Source organism: Camelus dromedarius, chromosome 10, assembly GCF_036321535.1.
Source record: "Camelus dromedarius isolate mCamDro1 chromosome 10, mCamDro1.pat, whole genome shotgun sequence".
NCBI lineage: Eukaryota > Metazoa > Chordata > Mammalia > Artiodactyla > Camelidae > Camelus > Camelus dromedarius.
Window position 1 is genome coordinate 66,397,948 of NC_087445.1, and position 21,009 is coordinate 66,418,956.

At 36.2% G+C, this 21,009-nt stretch overlaps 1 protein-coding gene and 1 long non-coding RNA gene across 2 annotated transcripts in view; one reads left to right on the top strand and one right to left on the bottom strand.

The window, feature by feature from the left end:
• C5 (complement C5) overlaps positions 1–21,009 on the bottom strand; it is a 75,003-nt gene that overhangs the window by 32,656 nt on the left and 21,338 nt on the right. Inside the window, exons 10-22 of the mRNA XM_031450343.2 lie at positions 18,750–18,865; positions 16,996–17,181; positions 15,488–15,691; positions 14,285–14,494; positions 13,999–14,148; positions 12,759–12,888; positions 11,728–11,790; positions 10,562–10,759; positions 8,390–8,480; positions 6,859–6,932; positions 5,828–5,967; positions 2,107–2,334; positions 945–1,005 (exon numbers count right to left, since the gene is read on the bottom strand). Coding sequence (XP_031306203.1) covers positions 945–1,005; positions 2,107–2,334; positions 5,828–5,967; positions 6,859–6,932; positions 8,390–8,480; positions 10,562–10,759; positions 11,728–11,790; positions 12,759–12,888; positions 13,999–14,148; positions 14,285–14,494; positions 15,488–15,691; positions 16,996–17,181; positions 18,750–18,865 — 1,851 coding nt within the window. The remainder of the gene's footprint in view (positions 1–944; positions 1,006–2,106; positions 2,335–5,827; positions 5,968–6,858; positions 6,933–8,389; positions 8,481–10,561; positions 10,760–11,727; positions 11,791–12,758; positions 12,889–13,998; positions 14,149–14,284; positions 14,495–15,487; positions 15,692–16,995; positions 17,182–18,749; positions 18,866–21,009) is intronic.
• Positions 268–20,923, top strand: LOC135322307 (uncharacterized). Its single transcript, XR_010382801.1, has 4 exons — positions 268–355; positions 15,853–15,990; positions 16,529–16,584; positions 20,783–20,923. It is a non-coding gene; the product is annotated as an uncharacterized LOC135322307 (long non-coding RNA).

Sequence of the window (21,009 nt, forward strand, 5' to 3'; positions counted from 1 at the left end):
AGACAAAGGATGCAGTGACTTGAGGTGTGATGTAACTGCATGAGGCCAAAAGCTCAGAACTTGTAATCTCCCTCCCCATAGATTCTTCACAGCCTTGGAGGAGGTCTGAGTGAAGAAAAAATTAGAGAAAAAAGTTTGCAATGTGGATATATGTACATAGGATGGATTTTTCTTTTTGTTAATCTGTTGAAGTCATCCTTATTCAGTGTATGAGACTCAGCTGATTTGAAATGTAAATGTCTTAATTCTTTGCTTTCCCAGAGGAAATGGCAGAGTCTAATGGTCTTGATTAGTAAGGAAAGTTGCTGTATCACTGAAAGAAAAGAAAAACGATGCGATGCAATGCAACACGAAGGTAAATTTCAACCATTTAATAAGAACTACAGAAGTCTATTTTTGCAAAACAAAATTGACTGAGCATATTCTAAATTTCATAAGTACATATGTATTTAGTCGTTGATTAAGTACTCAAATGTTTGCAAAATTCTAACATTGAGAAGATTCAGAGTATCTCAATTGAAGGCAAAGCAAGGAAGTAAGTACAATGAGAAATGGCTTTTTAAAGTAATTAATCAGCATTTTTGTGTTTTCAAATAATGCATGTTAAATAAGCATGGAAATGACTTTTTAACGTGTTCTTTGGATTGATGGTTCTATAAGAAAATATTGCAAGTTATTATTGTGATGGATAGAAAATGACTAATATATAAGGGAAGTCATACAATTATTACTATTTCAATTCTTTGCATTTAAAGCTAATGGGATTATTTTTCTTTGTTCTAAATCCATCCAGATTATAATAAAACATGTGCTATCAAGAATGGTAGTGAACTAAGTAGATATCTCTGATTGTAGACAATTAACATTTTGAAAAATAGTGTTTCAGGTTACATACCTCTCTAGAGGAAAAGACAAGATATAAAATACAAAATCATTTTGCCTACCGTATATACCCCTTGGGTCCAGAGTAATACCAGCAAAACTTTCCCTTTTGACACCCTCTGGCTAAAATAAAGGCAAAAGACATTCAGTTAAGAACATAATTAAATTTATATGACCTGAATGCTTGGATCAACTTGACTACTTTTCCAATTAAAAAATCTTTTTTTTTTTTTCCTGGAGAAGGCAAAGTATGTTAAAATACTTACATGCATACATGCAGGAATAAGATTTTTCTCGCTATTTACATGATAATCAGAGCTTAAATAGAAGTTATTATAAGCTAAGGAATTGATCAAAGTGCTTTGTATGTATTAGCTCATTTAACCTCAAGAATACTCCATGAAATAGGTGCTATTATTACTCTGATTCATCATTACGAGGAAACTGGCACCCAGAGAGATCAAGAGATGTATCCAAATACTTCAATGAAAAATAAAAAAGAAACTTATCCGATGTCACACTGCTAGGAAGTGGTGGAGCCAGGATGCAAATTCAGTCAGTGTGACTCCAGAGTCTGGGCATGGAACCACTGTGCAAAGATGCACAGAACGTGGCTTGCACAAAATAAGTCCATACATGTTCACTGAAGTGAATTTCATGGCTGCAAACAAACTCAGAGAATGAAGACCTAGGAAGGCCCAGTTCTGTCATTAAGAATCTTGGCAAGAATCTCAATAAGATAACATGAAAACACTCAACAGACTGCGTGGGTAAACAGTACTTAAGAAATGATCGTTTTCTTTCTTTTTTCGGCCTGTTAACTCATTTACAAAATGGAAAATTTTCTAGACTGTAAATTCTGAACTACAAATGTATAGGTTGGTGTCTTATTTATTGTTGTAGCTCCGTGACTTAGCATAATGTCTGGTACAGATTTCAAAACATTTGTATTTCATATTTTCTACAGTAAGCAAGTATCACTGTTTTATTGAAATTTTAAAAACATAATTTCAGACTTAAAGAAAAGTTATAAGAATAGTCCAAAAATACCCGAGATAACCTCTACCCAGATTCCCCCAAAGGTTCGCATTTTGTTACATCTGTGTTATCACTTTCTCTCTGTCTCTCTTTCTGAATCTGTTAAGCACGAGTTGACAATAACTTTTTTTTCCAGAAAGAAAAATGTGTTTTTGAAACAATCAGAAAAAAGCATGTTTTTCTTACCACCACTCTTAATGTTTTCACTAAGATTTCGTTTCCAAACGAAGTCTCCAGTGAAAAGTTGATGTTGTGGAGGCCAATTTCCAGAGGAAGGACGCTGAAGGTCACCGCGTGGCTTGAGGAGCCCTCTATTCTCTGGGGCACACATTTGGAGGAACTTTTCCCCTGAGGGTCAATGCCTGGGCTTCCCGACGAACAGATTCCCTCCACGGGAGACATTTTAACACAGAACTGAAATATCACCAGTGAACAATTACATCAAAACACATTATGATAAGATAGCATGCCCTGACTCTATTTGTCTGGACACAAATTCTCTCCTGGTACTTGTTAAATAATCCCTTAGATTCTAAGGCCAAGGAGAAAGCTCATTTCAGATTTTCTAAAACACACACGCAAGTTGCCATAGAGCTTAGCACTGTGGTAGGATGTCTAGAAAGCTCAGCGCTGACTCAGAAACATCTAACCTTCTTTAGACTGTTACCCACTAAATCAGGTGCAACACTATTGAAGTTCTTTGATCATGTTGTTGTGATAGCGTTTGTTACACCATCTCTTTTTTGTGTTTTAGACATGGGAGCCCCAGATTCAGGCACTCTGTGTGTCTTATTCATCTTTGTGACGTATAGGTCAGCCTTTGGTATTCAACAGACGGTTTTTGAAAGACTGAAACTCCATCTCCACGTTCAAGGCCCCGCCCAGCTAACTACTATGTGCCTGATTAACTTTTCCAATCTTGTCTCTTATTAATTTCTTATTTGTACCCTTGTTTTACAGACAAGCTCTGGCTCTGGAAAGACCAAGTTTCAAATCTTGGCTCTGCCACTTACTGTGTGACCAGAGCAGACTGCATGACCTCTTTGACCCCTCCATTTCTTCATCTTTGTAATGGGGACAATAATGGTACCTACTGACTTCTGGCTCAAGTAGTGAATATTTTTTATCTGCTCTTCAAAATCTAGTGAACTGACAGAACTACACCCAAAAGAATAAATCTGTGAGATCCAGAATAAATCAAGCAAGTAAACAAGAAAGAGTGCCAACATTCAATGACTAATTTTGAGGAATTTCTCAAAAATGGCAAATTCCTTTTTGCTCTTAACTATCTTCTTAGGAAACACAACAACCAGGGTGGGCAGGAGTTAAAGAAACCTATTGGGTCACCTGAAGCCTATGATTCCCCCAGGAGTTGGCTGGGGAAGGGGAGATATAGAAGAGTCATTGGATAAAATTCAACTTATATTCACTATAAAACCCTTAGTAAATTGATATTAGAAATGAACTTTGAAACTGATATCAAAAAAACAAAAACCAAAAAACTTTGGCAGTCGTTCTGCTTTCAGAAATAGCCAAGTAGCTCCAACTGGATAACACTTCTGCAAATAATGACTATAAACTCAAGACAAAATATGCATTAAAAAAAAAAAAAAACTACCTGAATGCACTAGAGGGTGGAAGAGAAGGTGACACTCAGAAGAAGGGAAGGACACTGGGCAAGGGTCCTGCCTGTTTTAACCTGTGGGCAGTCACTGTTAGTTCCCTGAGGATTAGCTAAAGCTCTGGTACAACCTGCCATCTTACTGGCTTGAAAAACCAGGGGACAGAGTGTGGAGCAGCCGCCACAATGGAAAAGTGAAGAAGCTCCGAGTTCAGTGTATAAACTTTGCTTAAACCTGGCTGACCCTTGAACTATGCACAGCACAGATTCCAAGCATCCCAGCGAAGACTAAAAGAATGGAACTGAGATTTCAGTTTGAGACTGATTCAGCCAATCACCTGCTAAAACACACAAACCAAGATGTCAGCTATTCAGAGGATCATAAGGGAATCTATAACATTTCATTAAGAAAGTCCAAGGGTCAATGCAAAGTTACTAGGTGTGAAGGAATAGTAAAGTGTGGTCTATACTCAACAGGAAAGGTAATTAATAGATAATTAACCGAGATATTACAGATGTTCTTGTTTTTTGGTATGATGAATAATGCACTGATAATTTAAAAATTAAGACAAAATATGGCAGTACCATGAGATGTGTGACACATCACTGTCTAGTTATAATTGTGTCATTGCAATTTGTGGTTCTCCAAGCAGTAGTGCAATGCAATGAAAGCATTACACGTGGTCTACATCACAACCACTCAACTCTGCTATGGATAATACCTACACAAATGAGTGTGACTGTAAACTTTATGGGCACTGAAATTTGAATTTCATACAATTCTCACATGCCATAAAACATTCCTCTTCTTCTCCCCGCCCCTACACTTATAGAAATGTGAAAAACATTCTTAGATTATAGGCTATAAAAAAAGAAGGAGCAGGCCAGTTTCAGCCCAAGGCTCATACACTGCTGATCCTGATCTAGTACATAAAGCAAAAGGATGAAGGAATGTAAAAGATTCAATATTGTAGGCAGGTCAGTTTCCCTTACATAGGTTTACAAATCAGGACAATGCCTGAATACATTTTAAACTAAATCAGCAAGCAATTGACACAGTCTTATAATCATAAAATTTAAAAATAATTCAATTTCAAAGTATGTACATATTTTTGTCTACATCAAAGTATGATAGCATGATCAACAGAAAATATTCAAGCATAAAATACCTATGACACTAGGAGAATGGAATGAAATATGAGTTCACAGATAAAAAAGAATGATATATATAGTCTGCTGTTAAGAGTTTATTTGGGTATTTTTAAATGGATTGCTATGTTATTTAGATTGTGCTGTATACCTTTAAAATTTTGATATGAAAGCTTTATTTTAAAAATATCAATACTTAATATTCCCAAAGTTATAGATTTGCATATATACTCTTTTAACTTTATGATGAAAAATTTTAGATGCCAAATTTAAAATGTGCCAATAGGGTACTTAGTTTTTCCAAAAAAATTTAGGGACATGTAAGCAAAATGTTTGGAGACCACTAAAACACTCATGTCTAAGAATGAAATTAGAGATTTAAAAAAATATAGTCAGATTTTTGGACTGCATTGAGTTCCAATATAAAGTTTTGTGCTTGTGATTTTTAAGTCAGCCTGATTATAATTCTCTTTAGAAGTGTGTTGGCAAAAAGAAGACAAATAGTGGGTCTGACCATGGTTGGAATTTTTCATGGTGTAAACACCAGAGCAAAAGGGGATCAAGGGATTTGACATGATTAGGATCAGTGCAATCATATAATGATGGCTTATGAATTCTAACCTGAACAATAAAGACATAAGCATGAGAGGGCTAGTGGATAATAAAAAAGGTAGGGGAGTTAATGGGTTGGAAGATTCAATGATGCTTGTAGAACTGTAGCTACAAAGTAACAAGTCAGAAGGACTTGGGTAGAAGGTTATGGTCAGTTGGTGAGATGCTTGAAATAAAATTTTTGGAGGGGATGACAAGGTCTGCAAAGTGAAAATGAGTATAAATGGCTAAAATGGAGGAAAGGAAAGTGCTGTTCGATGTAAGGAGATCAAGGAACTCAAAGTCCAGGGTGCTGAATAAACCAAATGAGAACTCATCTCTCTCTGAGCTCCACAGCACATTGATTACCTTAAGGACTTTTTGTATGAATAGTTATCTTAACTCTTCTTCAGTTTTGTATCCCTTCACTGAGTGTGGGGTTTTTATTTTTTATGTATGTGATAATTCCATTCATAGAATTCTCAGAAAATCATAGAATTCTTCCTTTTTTCCATTTATTTGAACATATCATAAATACCTACTTACCACCATCCCAGACGTTCTATAGTTGTAAACAGTTCCTTTCAACTGGATCTGTTCCCCTCGTACAACAGAATACGGTATATTCATTTCCAGGAAGACATCTTTGAACACCTTTGCCTTGAGAGTATCAGCAACACATATACCTTCAGCGCAAAGTAGAAGCATATTAGGGAATTCTTACAAATGCCTTATTAGTACTAAAATGTCTCAGATTTGTTTTGCTTCAGGGAAAAAGGAACGTTAGGTCATGCTTTTCTCATGCTTTATCACCTCATGTCCTTGAATTTTCTACTCACTGATTTTTTTTTAAATTGAGATATACCTGATGTATAACATTGTATTAGTTTCAAGCGGACAACTTAATGATCACCACAATAAGTCTAGTTAACATCCACCATCACACATACTACAAAATTTTCTCTTGTGATGAGAACTTTTAAGATCTACTCTTTTACCATTGATCTTCATTCAATAATTATTGGTATTAACAGAAAACTTCATTTGTCCAACAAATATTTAATTTTATTTAGGGCGTGAGAATGTTTATTGACTAAAGCACCAAATCTCTTTTTTAGATATTCATTATTGGTTCCATTTAATGGGTTTTAAAATTTGACTCTGGAAATCAGGATTTACAGGAACAAAAAATAGCAAACAGACAAACAAGCCAGGACTGAAGTTATTTATAAAGTATCTGCACTAAACCACCACAAAAAGGCATTAGTCCAGAGGAGAAATCATATATTTGTCTCTAACTCTACTCAATCTTCTAGTCACTGAGCAAAAGCAAAGGAAAATGGGGGCTTCATATCAGCATTTATAAAATGATGGCTAATAGAGAGCAAAAGGAGAAATGAATGTGATCAAAGATGTGGGCATATCCAAGTCTTTTCATAATGCACTAAAAATAATATTTTAATAAATGACACCACTTAACTCTTGGGTAAACTAAAATAGACAATAACAAAAAAACCTACGTTTTGCTAATGAAATCACTCCTTATGTGAGTATATATATAACTTCAACTTGCTTACCACTATTTGAAATGCCAACACCTTGAATTTCCCAGGTAGTTAGAGAATCAGGTAGCACAAACTGCAACTGGTTTCTGAAATTTAAAATGATGATACTCAAATTACAGTGGAGGATTGATTAACCCAACTTGACAGCATTCATTAACAGAATTTTTGCTTCATACTACCTTAGAAGAAAGAAAAAAATCGCAATGACACAAAATCACAATAGGTATTAAGGAAAAATCAAGCAAGAAAAATGTATTTAGTAACTCTCCTCATTTTATGCTTTTAGATATTTCACTTATATGATGAAAATTCAGATTCAGAAGGATGCCTTTGAAACACTGCAAATTCAAAGCATATAAATCAAAGGAAAAAATATGTTTATTGTGTAGGATGTCGTAAAACAGGGAAGCAAAATAGTGCATCTTAACACTGCTCATAACAAAGTTGACATAACTAAACATTTCTGATTAAGATCAAGCTTATATATTTATTTCATTCAACAAACAGCTATTGTCCACCAACTTCGTGTCAAGTACGGCACTAAATACTGAGTATACAGCACTCTTAGATACAGTCCTGCTCTCCAGCAGTTTGCAGCGTAGTGGAAGAAATCGTTAAGTATATAAATTGCAATTCACTGTAATAACTCTACCAATAAAGCTTTTAAAAAGTTCAGAGGCAGTGTGCATTGATTCCAAACATTTATTTTAGTGTCTCTACAAGCCAGCCCCCATGCCAGGTCCTGGATATAAAACTAATCTGAATCTAGTCCTTGCCCTGGAGGTATTTACATTTTGATGTGGAATGTAAACAGGCCATTATTACACTGTGTGATACATGCAACAGAGTTCCTTGGGAGGGGTGATTCATCCAGTCACTGGTAGGGTGGGGGACAGTGGTGGAAAGGTTTACAAGGGGAAGTGTTAGCTGAGGGGCAATGTCAGCAGTGTGGGGTAGGAATTATAGGGGACAAGGGTGGAGACCAGGAGACCCATTAGAAGACTGATTCCAGACCCTGAACTCCCTGCCTTGACTGCTCCTTGGAAAGCCCATGCTTTGAGCCCCTGACCTGAGGATGGGTGACACTCAGGGACGGGGCAGTTTTCATCACTGTTTTCGTGCCTGGTACAGAGTAGGCATTCCATAAACATGTGTTGAATAAAGGACTTTAACGAGAAAAGAACCTTTCTCCTCATTAATCCACGTTTGCTTTGTAGTACAGATTTTCAGGATGAAAATGGCTGCGTAATACAGTGTATAGCATACATTGTATTCAGTAAAGGCTTACTGAAATGGAGTGAAATTAAATGAAATAGTACCCTTCTTCCCCAAGTGTTAATCATGACCTGGAACCAATTATTAGAACAAATCAAATCACACATTAAAAGAAAAAGGAAAAGAAAAAGAAAACAGAATTTGACCCCATAGTAGTATCATCTTAACTCTTAAATAAACTTTTGGGAAATGGGTAGTTTCCAGATTTTTGGTCATAATATTTGCATTTTCCCACATTTTTCAGAGGAATGTCAAAGAAATATAATACCTTTTGGATACATGATGAACTTCCCACAACCAGCTTTCTGGAAAATAGCTCCTTATTTCTGGTTTGGTTACTGCTAAAAGGGCCTTTATCTCTGGGAAAAAAAGTATATTTGATTATGGAAAAACAACATAAACTTTACTGAGCTGAATTTTAAAATATGGACATTCATCAATAACATGTATTTAATGAAAGGTCAATGAAACATTTTGTACAGTGATCTCAAAATATAACTATAAAGGCCTTAGGAATTCTCCACTAACAGCACTGACAAAATGCATAAAGCATAAAAGTATCTTCAACAATTTATTTCTTAAATTGCTAAATGTTTAGTGCTCTGGAAATTAAACACAATACTGATCAGTCTATAAGTCATTTATATTTTAAAAACTGCAATAATTGTTTTTCTATTATAAAATAGGGAGGTTTATATGATTCTCTGCCTTACCTCAGGAATTTATTTATATTTCCTTTATAAAAATGGAAAGAATGTCTGCTTCTGTCTAAGGTGCACTCACAGGGACTGGAGCTACCCTTTGCCTTAAAAATCTAGAACCAGAGACGATAGTTTTTAGATATTACAGCTTAAGTGACCCAGGACAATGATCCCTCAGAGAAGGGGGAAAGATTAGGTGAACCCTGAAGTTGTCCATGTTTACTGTCTGAAGGCAGATTACAGGCTTCAGGGCAAACAGAGGAACCCATGCAGACCCTGGCAGAACTGCAGTGCCACACATGAGAGTTTTGGGAGACCAAGCTGTCTCGAACAGGGGCAGAGAACCAGAGAGGAGAGAGCTGCAGAGGCTGAATTTCATGTAGCTGATGCCAAACCAGATGATTAGAGTTGAAAAATTGTACAATAAAAAGTGGATATATACTAGATTGTTCATGAAAAAATACTTCCTGCAATAAGCAAAAAATCTGAAAATAACCTAAATATAATCTAATAATCTGATTTTAGTAAATGGCAATAAGAATTTATTTCTGCAGAAATATATCACTCAGAATGATGGCATTTAAGACATACTGTTAAGATGACTGGATAAAGGAGATGTGGTATTTATACGCAATGGAATACTACTCAGCCATAAAAAAGAATAAAATAATGCCATTTGCAGCAACATGGATGGACCTGGAGATCATCATTCTAAGTGAAGTAAGATAGAAAGAGAAAGAAAAATACCATATGGTATTGCTTATATGTGGAATATAAAAAAAAAGACACAAATGAACTTATTTACAAAACAGAAACAGACTCACAGAAAACAAACATATGGTTACCAGGGGGTAAAAAGGATGGGAAGGGATAAATTGGGAGTTGGAGATTTGCAAATACTACTATATATAAAATAGATAAACAACAAGTTTATACCGTCTAGCACAGGGAACTATATTCAATATCTTGTGGTAACTTATAATGAAAAAGAATATGAAAACAAATATATGTATGTATATGTATGACTGAAACATTATGCTGTGCACCAGAAATTGATACAACACTGTAAACTGACTATACTTCAATAAAAAAAGAATGTGAAATTTAAAAATACACACAAAAAAGACATACTCTAAAGCAAAACAACCAGATTATGAAACAAGCTCTATCATTCTGCTTTTGTTTGTTTTGATTACACCTAATTGAATTGAAAGTCCTAGAAGTTCTGAAAACATATTAATGAGAATTCTATAAGTTCTGAAAACAAATATTGTAGTTGAAACTGAAATAAGATTTCAACTTTTATATAGGCACACCTAAACTTAAGCCACATTTAGAAATCTTTTGCTATATATTTGGTCAGTATAGATATAAACAGAATTTTTAACGGTTGTAATGTCACAGAACCATAGAATTTTAGAACTCAAAAGCATCTTGGAGGTCATCTGGCCCAAGCTTCTTAATTTAAAAATGAGGAGGCTGAGGCTCAGAAAGGATAAATAATCATTCACGTTTGTAGAATGAGTCAGATTCAAACTTGCCCTGGGTCTTGACTATGGACTAGTGCACTCTGCTCTGTCTTTTGATTCCCCAAAATGATAACAATTTTTTTTCTTAAAAGCATTTACAAGTTATCTTTTCTACTTTCCATTTTAAGTAGAGCATGAAAACCGCCTTTCTTGGCAGCATAAAATTACACCAAATTCCTCATATTCTCCGATAGAAAATGTCTAACTTACGTAGTCTTCCCAACTGCATATTCTTATAAGATTCATTGAAACGGTGTTGTTGTGCAATGGCACAACAGTCCTTGAAAGCTTTGATGCACCTTGGGCCTATCGTAATCCGGGAAGCTCTCTGCTCACAGCTTTCATCATCATTACGGTGGGCTCCATCATAACAACATTTCTTCACCATCACATGTTTGTACTTGGCAGCTGAAATGGCAATGATACAAGTGTGATTGATTATGCATATTCATAACATCTCAGTCTCAGAAGGGCTCTTGAGGGATACTTGCTTTCTGCTGCCACAGAACCCCCTCTTCACAACAGCCACGGCTAGTTGACTGACCGGCCCTCCTTTGGAACTACCCTAGGAATGGGGAGAATGTGGCCTCATAAGGTAGTTCATTCTGATTCACACAAAACGGTGAAGGGCTTCCTGTAACTAAGCTAAATACTAACTTTTGAAACTGGTACCTTGGGTTCAGCATCCTATGAGTAAAATAAGTTAACTATCTGAGAAGCCTTCAAATATTTGAAGAGAGTTATCACCACTAGGCAAGTATGTTCTTCAAGCTAAATATCCTATAATTAAAATGACTTATGTACAAATGCAAAGTATTATTATATTACTATAAACATCCTTATTACTGAACTCAGGTCACTGACTTCAGGTTCAATGTTCTTTCTGTTGTAACATTGTCAATGATCATTATCTCCATTTAATTATTTAAAAATAATTTCTATTGGGCTTATTTCTCCAAAAATAATCCAAAATACACTTACCTGTTAAACGTATGCAAGAGAAGAGATAGATTTCTAGGTGTACCTCAAAGTTAATTAAATCACGGATTTTGTTAGAATAAAATGGAAGAATATGATTTTAATTACTAGATGAAGTTTGTAGACAGGAAATATTTGTGACAAATGAAAGTTAATCTTTTATATTTTAGAGATAGAAATAATAAAGATTTATTTTCCTCAGATTAAATTTATGGCAAATGAACTATTAGATTTACTTGGATTAATCTTTCTCAGGGAAGTGAGCCAGACATCTGTACACATCTTTCTTTTCACCCATTCTATTTGAATTATGAGAAATTAGATAATGTTTCATTTTCTCCAGCTTTTGAATGATATGATCATAACTTTTTGACAACCACATGAAACTTTTACAGTACCTTCTTCCTCTATCTTCTTTTGCAACATTCTTTTTGGCCTGAGAATTTCTTTACAGGGTTCATCTGTTTTTAAAAAGATAAAGAAGACGGAAGGGGAAAAAGGAGATAAAATTTCAAAAAAAAAAAAAAAAGGAAAATTTCATGAAATTATTTAAGTCTTTAAAACATTCACAAATCATTTATTCATTCAATACTGACTGCTTTCGATGAGGTAATCTGCACTACACATCTCAATATGACTTGTTTTATCTTAGAGGAGCTCACAATCTACTGCAATATAGTTTGACTTGCTTGAACTGAATTTGGCTTTGAGTCTGCAACCTTTTTGATCCACTGATTAAAGAGAAATATCTAAGCCTAAGTGAGCAAAGTTTTTGTTAGTATGCTATTTTAATTATTTTTTGTGCTATATTGTTACAAATAATAGTATCAAGTATAATTATGAACAATTTTTAAACCATGGAAAGAAGATGATTAAGATGGGGTCCTTGCCCTTAACAAGCCCACAATGGAGTGTCTAAGACAAGATGTGCAACAAAGTGTAAGAATGTGCAATGAAGTACTGTGATTATATTACTTATAAAGATTTATCTAGTCCCTCCAGTATTCTCCCTATCAAAGGAGGCCTCTTAAGAGGAGATGATTCGTCCACTAGCTTCTCCAGGCTACTAAAAGAGAAAGCAATCCTGATAACGAAAAGCCCAAAGATGAAAAATGACCCAGTGCCACCCAATGACTACACTTGGTTCTGTTAGCTTAAACGTAAGGTCATGTAGAGTGGAATGAGACACAGTTGGAAAGAGGTGCAGAGGAGATCATGGAAGGCCTTGAGTATTACCATAAAGAATTTGTCTTCTATTTTGAAGGCCAGTGAAACCTTTTATACTGGGAGGTTACCTACTCATGTTATTCTAAGATCAGCATAGAGAATATTATGGAGGAGGGACAAAAATGAGGTCTGGGAGACAGATGATCAATGTAAATTTGAGTAATCAATTTCAAGAATAAACAAAAACTGCTGAGTGTTTTACCATTTTCTTGGGCATCATCTGCATTTGCATTGGTGAGGAAAGTGAGTCCAGCCAGGTAGAACACCTCTGCATTTGTGCGGCCACCACCTGCCCCGCAGCCTAGGTCACTCTTCTCTAAAGTTTGAAATACCTGTCCAAAGGTAGTTAGTTAATCTAATAATTCTTAGGAATTAACTAAAGGTGAAAATCTGAATAGGTTGAGCCAATTTAGATGTAGAAATCATTTCTCTGAAAAATTAAAGATACGAGTTGTTACATGGTTATAACAAATCTGTGAAACGCACAGGCCACTCATTTATTGAATGGCCAAAGACCAAATTTCCCAACTTCATTCCTTTAGTTTGTCCTTTTGTACTTAAAAATGCTTACCTCTTCAAAATTAAATCGAGAACTAAGTCTTAAACTTTCATGATTCTTAGAAATTGACCTATGCTGTTTTATGCATAGAAAGCATACTGCAATCAACATAATGTCCAAAAAAGAAGTGGGTGAATATATGAACGAGTGAATTAACAAACAAGCTCATTTCTAAGTTGGTAAAAAAAAAAAAAAGAGCACAATCTCTTGTATTTTGGGAAGAAGGCTCTAGGCTCTAAGTTCTCTAAAAGATAACTTTTCTGGGGGGGGCTTTTTCCAGTTTTAATTTTGATCCTAGATGTTTTTTCCTTTCTGAATGTTTTTAACTAAATAGTTTCTCAATTCTTTCTTCCTTCTTCAAAGAAATTCAAGCCTAGAAAATAGTAGCAGAGCATAGCCAAGATAAATGGGAACTTAGGGGAAGTGAATCATTTTCACATTCTTCTCAGCCACAGATTTTAATGAAAGTTAAAAAAGAAAACCAAACTCCCCAAAACAAAAACAAACACAAACAAACCAACAACCCCCCCCCCCCCGAGATTGCCTATCCATTCTTCCCTGGTGCTGCTACTATAAAGCCCCCTGCTCCCAAATCTCCAAATCCTCCCAATCAGCGGCACTTTGGCCCCATGAATGTAATTACTGTCATGGTCGTATGTTCTAAAGTGCTTAACTCCGTACTTGGAAAAGCAAAAAAGGATAGACTTGGGCTTTAGAGACTAATGTGAAGACGGCTTGTCTTCCTAAGAACTGTTTCAACTAGATTATAGAAAAGCAGGTCTAGTTTTCCCTAAATTCTTTTCCCACAACCTACCCTAGTGGCCGCACTTTGTGAAGCACTGCATAGGGCAATCCCAGTAACCAAGGCCGTGCACTACTTAACTCTTTCCAGGGGCTTCTTGACTGTCTTTTGCACTCCGTATATAGCACTATCCACTGCCGTTAAAGCCACCCAGGAGGCCGACTCAGTTGCCATATTAAGAGTTACACGGTCACCGGGAGAATATGCCTCTGTACTTGGAGACAGATGGACCTAAAAGATCATTTGAAAAAAAAAAAAAAGTCATTTATATGACCCAAAACTTCACAGATAGCTGTGTTTACAGCACCTCCCCCCCCAATTCAGAAGAAAATTTGATTGTGACTTAGACTTATGCTATGTGGCTCACCTGGAGCTGGTTGCCACACTTTTCTTCAATAGTTAACCAGACTGAGTCGGACACTAATTCTGCAGTCTGCTCTCCTGTAACGATGTAATACACCAGAAGACGGGCTGAAGGAACCATGTTTTGTGTCACTGGAATGTTTACACTTTGATAAGCTGCATCTGAAAGTTTCTCCCTTGTGCCAAAGTGAACGATTTTGCCCTTGGATAAAATCTAAAAATAAACAGCAGCAGCAATGATAGTTACAAAAACACAACCTTTGCTTCAGGATGGAGTTTGGAGCTGGAGTAGAAATTATGTTAAAGAAAAAGAAAGTTAACATTGTACGGGCCTACTATGGACCAGGAACTTCACATTTAATTAATTCCTTTAGTTCCCGTACTAATCAGAAGGATAGGAATACTGTCCCTATTGTGCAGATGAAAGGACTGAGGTTCAGGAATTAACTAAATCTCGTACTGATTTTAGTACAAAACCACCTAGCTAGGAAATCAGAGAGCTAAAATTTGACCCCAAATCTGCTTAAAGTCATCACACTGTCACTAACATCTCCTTGCTTAATTGATTAAAAAATATTGATGAGTAAGTGGAGGGCATCTTATTTGGTAATTAAGTTTTAAAGCAGAGATTAGGTTCTAAATTGGAGGTTTAAGGTTAACAAAACTACAAATCATATGAAGCCAAAATGTCCTCAAACAGCCCTTAAATTGTCCTTAGAGAGCAGGGCTGCATATAAAGCTTTGGTACATAGTCCATAAACAGGCCACCTAATAATTCATCAGTCAATATGATCTAGGGTCCTCATTTATTTTTTAATTTCTAAGCATGTAATCTTTGCCTATGAAGTAGAAAAGAGATGATGTGAGAATTTAATCAGGCTCTCTGGAGGAATCAGTCTCTCTTCTGTGAAAGGCAGATCACACAGTCAGAGGTTCCCCATTCAAATCACAATCTCCCTCTTCCAAGCTGTAGTGACCATAGTGAGTCTTTTAACCTCTTTGTCTCTCAGTTTCTTCGTCTGTGAAATGATCATGAAAATCAGGCCTTGTCTCAAAGGCTTTTGAAAAATTGATTAACAAATTAGGTGATGTTCTGGAAAGTGCTTTGTAAGAACATAAGAAAGGGATCATTCTAATGCTTCTCTATAAGCAAAGGAAAATCAGGTGGGGTAATAGACAGATATAAATCTGTCATTATTACACTTACCAAGTAATTATAGTGAGTTATTTTGTCAATATATGGACTTCTGGGGGTAACAACAATATTCAGATGTTCTCCCACAAGCAAAGGTTTATAGTTTTCAGTCCAGTCAATATAGAGGTAACTTTGGCTGAGAGATGAATATGCTATTGCTCGAAACTCTTTGCTGGCTTGATTTTCTTCTGGAAGATCTGGGTCCTGGGTCCTGACCTGAAAAGGAAAAAAATAAAATAAAACAAAACACGTGGACTGTGGTGTAATGTCTTCCGTGAAACACACTTTTTAAATCCTCTGCTTTATAAATTTCTAAATTTAACAATGCCAAATGCTAAAGAGAAAAAAAAAACACTCCATTACTCCAATGTTTGTAGGTTCAGCTATGGTATCAAGTGACTTTACAAAGGCTATGGGCAATCATTGGGATAATATGAGCTATTATCAGGGAAAGTCTGATGAAGAGAAAAAGATGCCCCTGGAACAAATATTGGCACCCTTCCTGAAGTGTCATGGTGAGTTTGGGACTCCTTTTCTTATAGGGTGGGATGGCAGGAATTGGGGGTAAGAGAAGGGTAGCAGTGGGGAGGTCTTGAGGACTGGGAACAGGAGTTGTGAATGGACATCACACAGACTCTCTGGCCCAGTTTCATCGTGAGACAGTGGCAAGAGGAGGACTTACAAACACAGAGTGGGGCAGAAATGATACCATGGCAGCATTATCGGCCTTCGACAGCAAAGGGGTTAATAGCTTGTGCTCCAGAGAGATATGCATTGGTTTGTATCCAAAAGCCACCATTCATTAAGTCTGGATAAGTTATTTAACCATAGGAGAGGTTAAAAGCCTCTGTTTCCTCAGTTGCAAAATGGCAAAGATAATATTCTCTGACTCATAGAGCTGATTAAATGGGTATTAAATGTATTTTGCATAAAGCTTTAGCAGGATGACTAGCACTTTGTAAGGGCTCAGTAGATGATGGTGAATATATGCATACTCGGGTCATTAACATGCATTATTAATTTACTCTTTTTTTTTTTTTTTTTATAATTTAGGATTGGGACCCTAAATATTATCTGCTGGGAGAGGAGACTATTCAGTGACCTTTCAGGTAGAGTGATTCATACAACTAGAAAAAAAGAGAGGCTTCCACATTTGACTCGTTTGTGGCCCTGAAAAGAGATTAAAAGTTGGGGGAGGGAAAAGAGACTATTCCTACCACTGATTCCTACTGCCATACCTGTTCTGAAGCTTTTCGATTCTAATACAGTTTCACTGATGTGAGAGAAAATAATTCATCCCAAATAAAATACTGATAGATTTATCTTCCTCAAGGACCATTCAATGGATTAGCAGATTGCTTCTGGTGCTTTTTGTTTGTTTGTTTTTTGGATGCGGAAGTGTGGAACTGTTCACTGGACTCATGTACAAAATCTGCCACATTTGTTCTACATATTGGCCAAAACACACAAGTCAAAAGTATACACTGTCCTAGAAAATTTAACAGGAGGATTCAGCTCACGTTAAACTCCAGCACTGTCACTTCAGATGGGAGATTCACCACAAACAAAGCTACTCCGTCACTGGAACGTGTTACGCTTTCCTTTAACTCCAAGTCGGATGTCTCTTGGTTTATGTCGAGAGTTTGTGCGCTCAGAGTCACCGGGACCCCTCCTACCAACTGGTCAAGAGAATCCTTAACCTGCACCTGTTTGTCAGAACAGTCCAAATTCATTTCAACAGCTCATCACTTCTTTTAAAGCATAGCAATTCTGAAATAATTTTCCTTCCTCCCCACCAATGTATAAATTATTCATGTTTAATTCAGTAAAGAGAAGCATGTTCTCAACTTATATGTAGAAAGATTTAATCTTATTTAGTTAAATCATTCTTGAATGGATTTCCCCCGTTTATCAAGAAGACTCAGAATTTAAATATCATTCTAATTAGATCTGCCAAATGTGACAAGGTCTTCTGCTATCGAATTTCTGTGTTTCTTCAATTGGTTAAGAACTGGAAAAAGGAGAAAATTAGGCAATCACTTCTGGGAATGATTCCCTTGGATATGAGAAATTAAAAAAATGCATTTTTTTCTCCTTAAATTCTACCTTGCATCACCATACATATGGTCATATAGAATTTCCACAGATATGTTTTATATTATTTTATATTTATATGTCATATGAAATATATAAAAGATATTTTAAAATAATAAATATATTCTGCATAATGACAGTTCATATTTTATTATACTATATATTACTATGTATTATATATATTATAAATTTTCATATGTATTATATAATAATATGTTATATATTATTAAATATGTAATGCATGTATGTAAGAAGTTATAAGTATGTCCAAAGCTTGTTTGGGACTTGGTAAATTTTTTTCTCTTAAAAGCCAGTGACTCACAGTAAGTAATAAGTAACCCATTTTAATCATCCTAAAGTTGATTTTTAAAAGCAACACCTCTTTAAAGAATAAAAAAAATTCTACTTTAGCTTTCTAAAGGATAGGGGACAAAAATTCCATTTTATAAATATAATAAAACATGTATATAATAGAACATATTTTATATCATATATAATAAAATATAGAATACTAAATATAATAAAATATAATTAAAAAGTTAAATAAATGTTTTAACTCCATGCTATTCGCATTTTAAGAAGGAAAAGGGGATGAAAAAGAGAAAATATTTAAAAAGGAAAAAAGAAGTAAAAAAAACTTAGAGAAAAGAGTCAGAGACAGAAACTGTCGAGATGAAAAGGCTGGAGAGCAGTAGAGAGAGATGAGATTGTCTTAGAGTTATGCCCGAAGAGAGTGCAAAGTGAAAAGCACAGAAGGAGGCCCTCGGAGATACACAGGAAGTAAAAAATGAGAGAAAGGGGTCCATTTTCAAGGAATAATATCTCCATCTTAAGACATTTTAAGAACATGCTGCCAAATAACTTTAAATATTACTAGTTTTTGAACTATAGACTTTCAGGGTTTTATTTACGTATCATTTAATGCCATGTTATTCAGGGAATGCCTAACACAGGGTGTCTTACTACATACTGATACTTGCCCTAAGGGTTGAAATCATTCCCAGGGTTGAAGTTGGCCTGCAGTTTCCCACCCCTATCCCATGGCATTACAGGAAAGGCAGATTTCGCAGAATGAGTTCCCTCTGTGATCTGCTTCTTTGTCATCTTTCCCCTGTTTGGCACCCCTACGTTTCCAGAAAAAGACAGTCACATTCAGCAGTTCCCCAACCCTCTCATCTACCTTGACAGAATATGGAATCCCAGGCTTCACAAAAAGAGGAGTAGCAACCAAATTCAGTTTGTAGGGAGAAAGGACATATTTGATGCCAGGAATTTCTGCCTCTTCAGAAAATCCACCTAAAGAAATGACAAGGATTATGTTGACCTTTTTTAGGCATGTACTGATCTGTGTGGCGAGCGATTTTGCCTCCGTATGTCTACAGACTCACTCAATCATTCATTCATGCCATTCCTGCATTCATTCATTTACCAATAGCAAGTAGGACCTGGGTTTTGGTTCAGATGGGCAGTGCAAAGAGGAGTCTAAACTCTTCTCAGGAGTTTCCAAAGCCTTGGGCACAAGGCTTGTGTGTAGAGATGGCCCTTGTAGCAGTAGAGCAATACGATTGGATGGAGGAGAAATCTGAGGAAGGGACACCACTTTTTGCCAGTGGCGTGAGTTTCAGTTAAATATTTATAAAGGATTAAGGAGAGAAGGAAAGGGTAGGCCAGAGACTAAACATTACATGGAGTTTACCTTTAGAGCTCATGGATATGGAGAGAAATGGAGAAGACATAAAAAGAGAGCTTGAGATAGAGAGAACTCTGAAGGTCTACTGGCAAGCCCCCAATGGTGTTACCCTTCAGCTAAAACTTAAGCTAAACTATTAAGAATCATATACGAATCTCTAGGATCCCCAAACTCCTTTCCAATATTACACCCCTAATACCCCAACATCTATATCCTATACTTCAGCCAACTGAATAACCTGCTATCCTCAGAGATCAAGCTTTATTTCCCACCCTTGGTATGTCCTCTCTATGAAGGGTGCCCCACTTCACCCTGCCTACTATCCCTGCCTCAAATCCCCTTAAGACAAGACTGATCATCTTCAGGACACCATTCTTGGTTGCTCAGCAATCATCTAGGAGCTCATCTTCTTCGGAAGGTCAGCGGCATTAAGTACTTCCCTTAGGGCACACGTGGAATTCCTTCTTATAACAGAATTCTTTGTTTGCTTTCCTTACAGCTGAAGCTAGTCTATAAGACACTTGAGTACTGAGATTATGCATCATTGATATTTGTAAACCTGCGTGTTCAGCAGCATTCTTTGAAGAGCTAATAAGCATTGCTTAAACTGAATTTATTTGAAGTGAATTGAGAAAAATAAAAGTAAGAAAGAAACATTAAAATAATGTCAAAAACAAAAGCTAGGGTGAGGAGTATAAAATCACCATCATTCTCCTACATTTATTGAGTATCGGATGTATACAAAGTACTCAGTAAATTACCTCAATTCTTCCTTCTGCTACCCTAGAAGGATGGATTTAAAGAGGTGGAAGAGACTGTAGCAATTATCTGGTTTAACACTCATTTTATTGGGGAAAAAAAAGGACTCATTGTGGTTAAATTATTTGTTCAAGGTTAGTTGGGGGTTCAAATATAGACCTGAAAATATAAAGAACATTAGTAATCAAGACATAGCAGAAGTAAGACAAATTGATCCAATTTGGAGTGATAATTAACAACTATTAAAAACCGTTGGAGTGGGTGTTGGGAGTACTAGACAAAATGTTAGGAATGCTAAGAAAGCAGTCGGTGGAGAGAAGAAGAGGAGGAGGAAGAGGAGGAGAAAGGAAGAGAAGAAAGAAGGAGGAGAAGGAGAAGAGGAGAAAGAGGGAGGACAAAGAGGAGGAGAGGGAGGGGAAGAGGAAGGGAGAGGAAGGGGAAGGGGGGAAGCAAGAACAATAAGGATGCGGAGGAGGAAGAAGAGCTGTTTTAAGTGCTTTGCACATACTGACTCTTTGATCCTCACCATAACCCTGTGAGGTATATACTATTATTGGATCCATCTTAGAAACATTATTACCTCCAATTTTAGGTAGAATTACTGACCATTACAGAAGAAAAGGGATTTAGATACACTTGATTCAACTCCGTCACTGTACAGCTAAGGAGACGAAAACCATGATGGTAGTAATAACTTTCATTTGCACAGTATTTTATCAGCTACTTTTACATGCATAATCTCTTTGATTTTTTATTTTTGCCAGGTGAGAAAATTGGGGTGCCAGATGACCAAGCCCGATAGGCTGCAGCGTTGCCTGGGATACCAACTGCGCAGGTGTTATTCCATTTTAGTCACTGAAGCAGTAGGGACCCAACGACTGGAGAGTGGCAGGGCTATATTCTAGTCCCAGTTTTTAATGATATAAAAAATAAAATTTACTATGAAAGAACATAAGGTGTGAAAGAACCGTAGACATTATTTATACCTTTA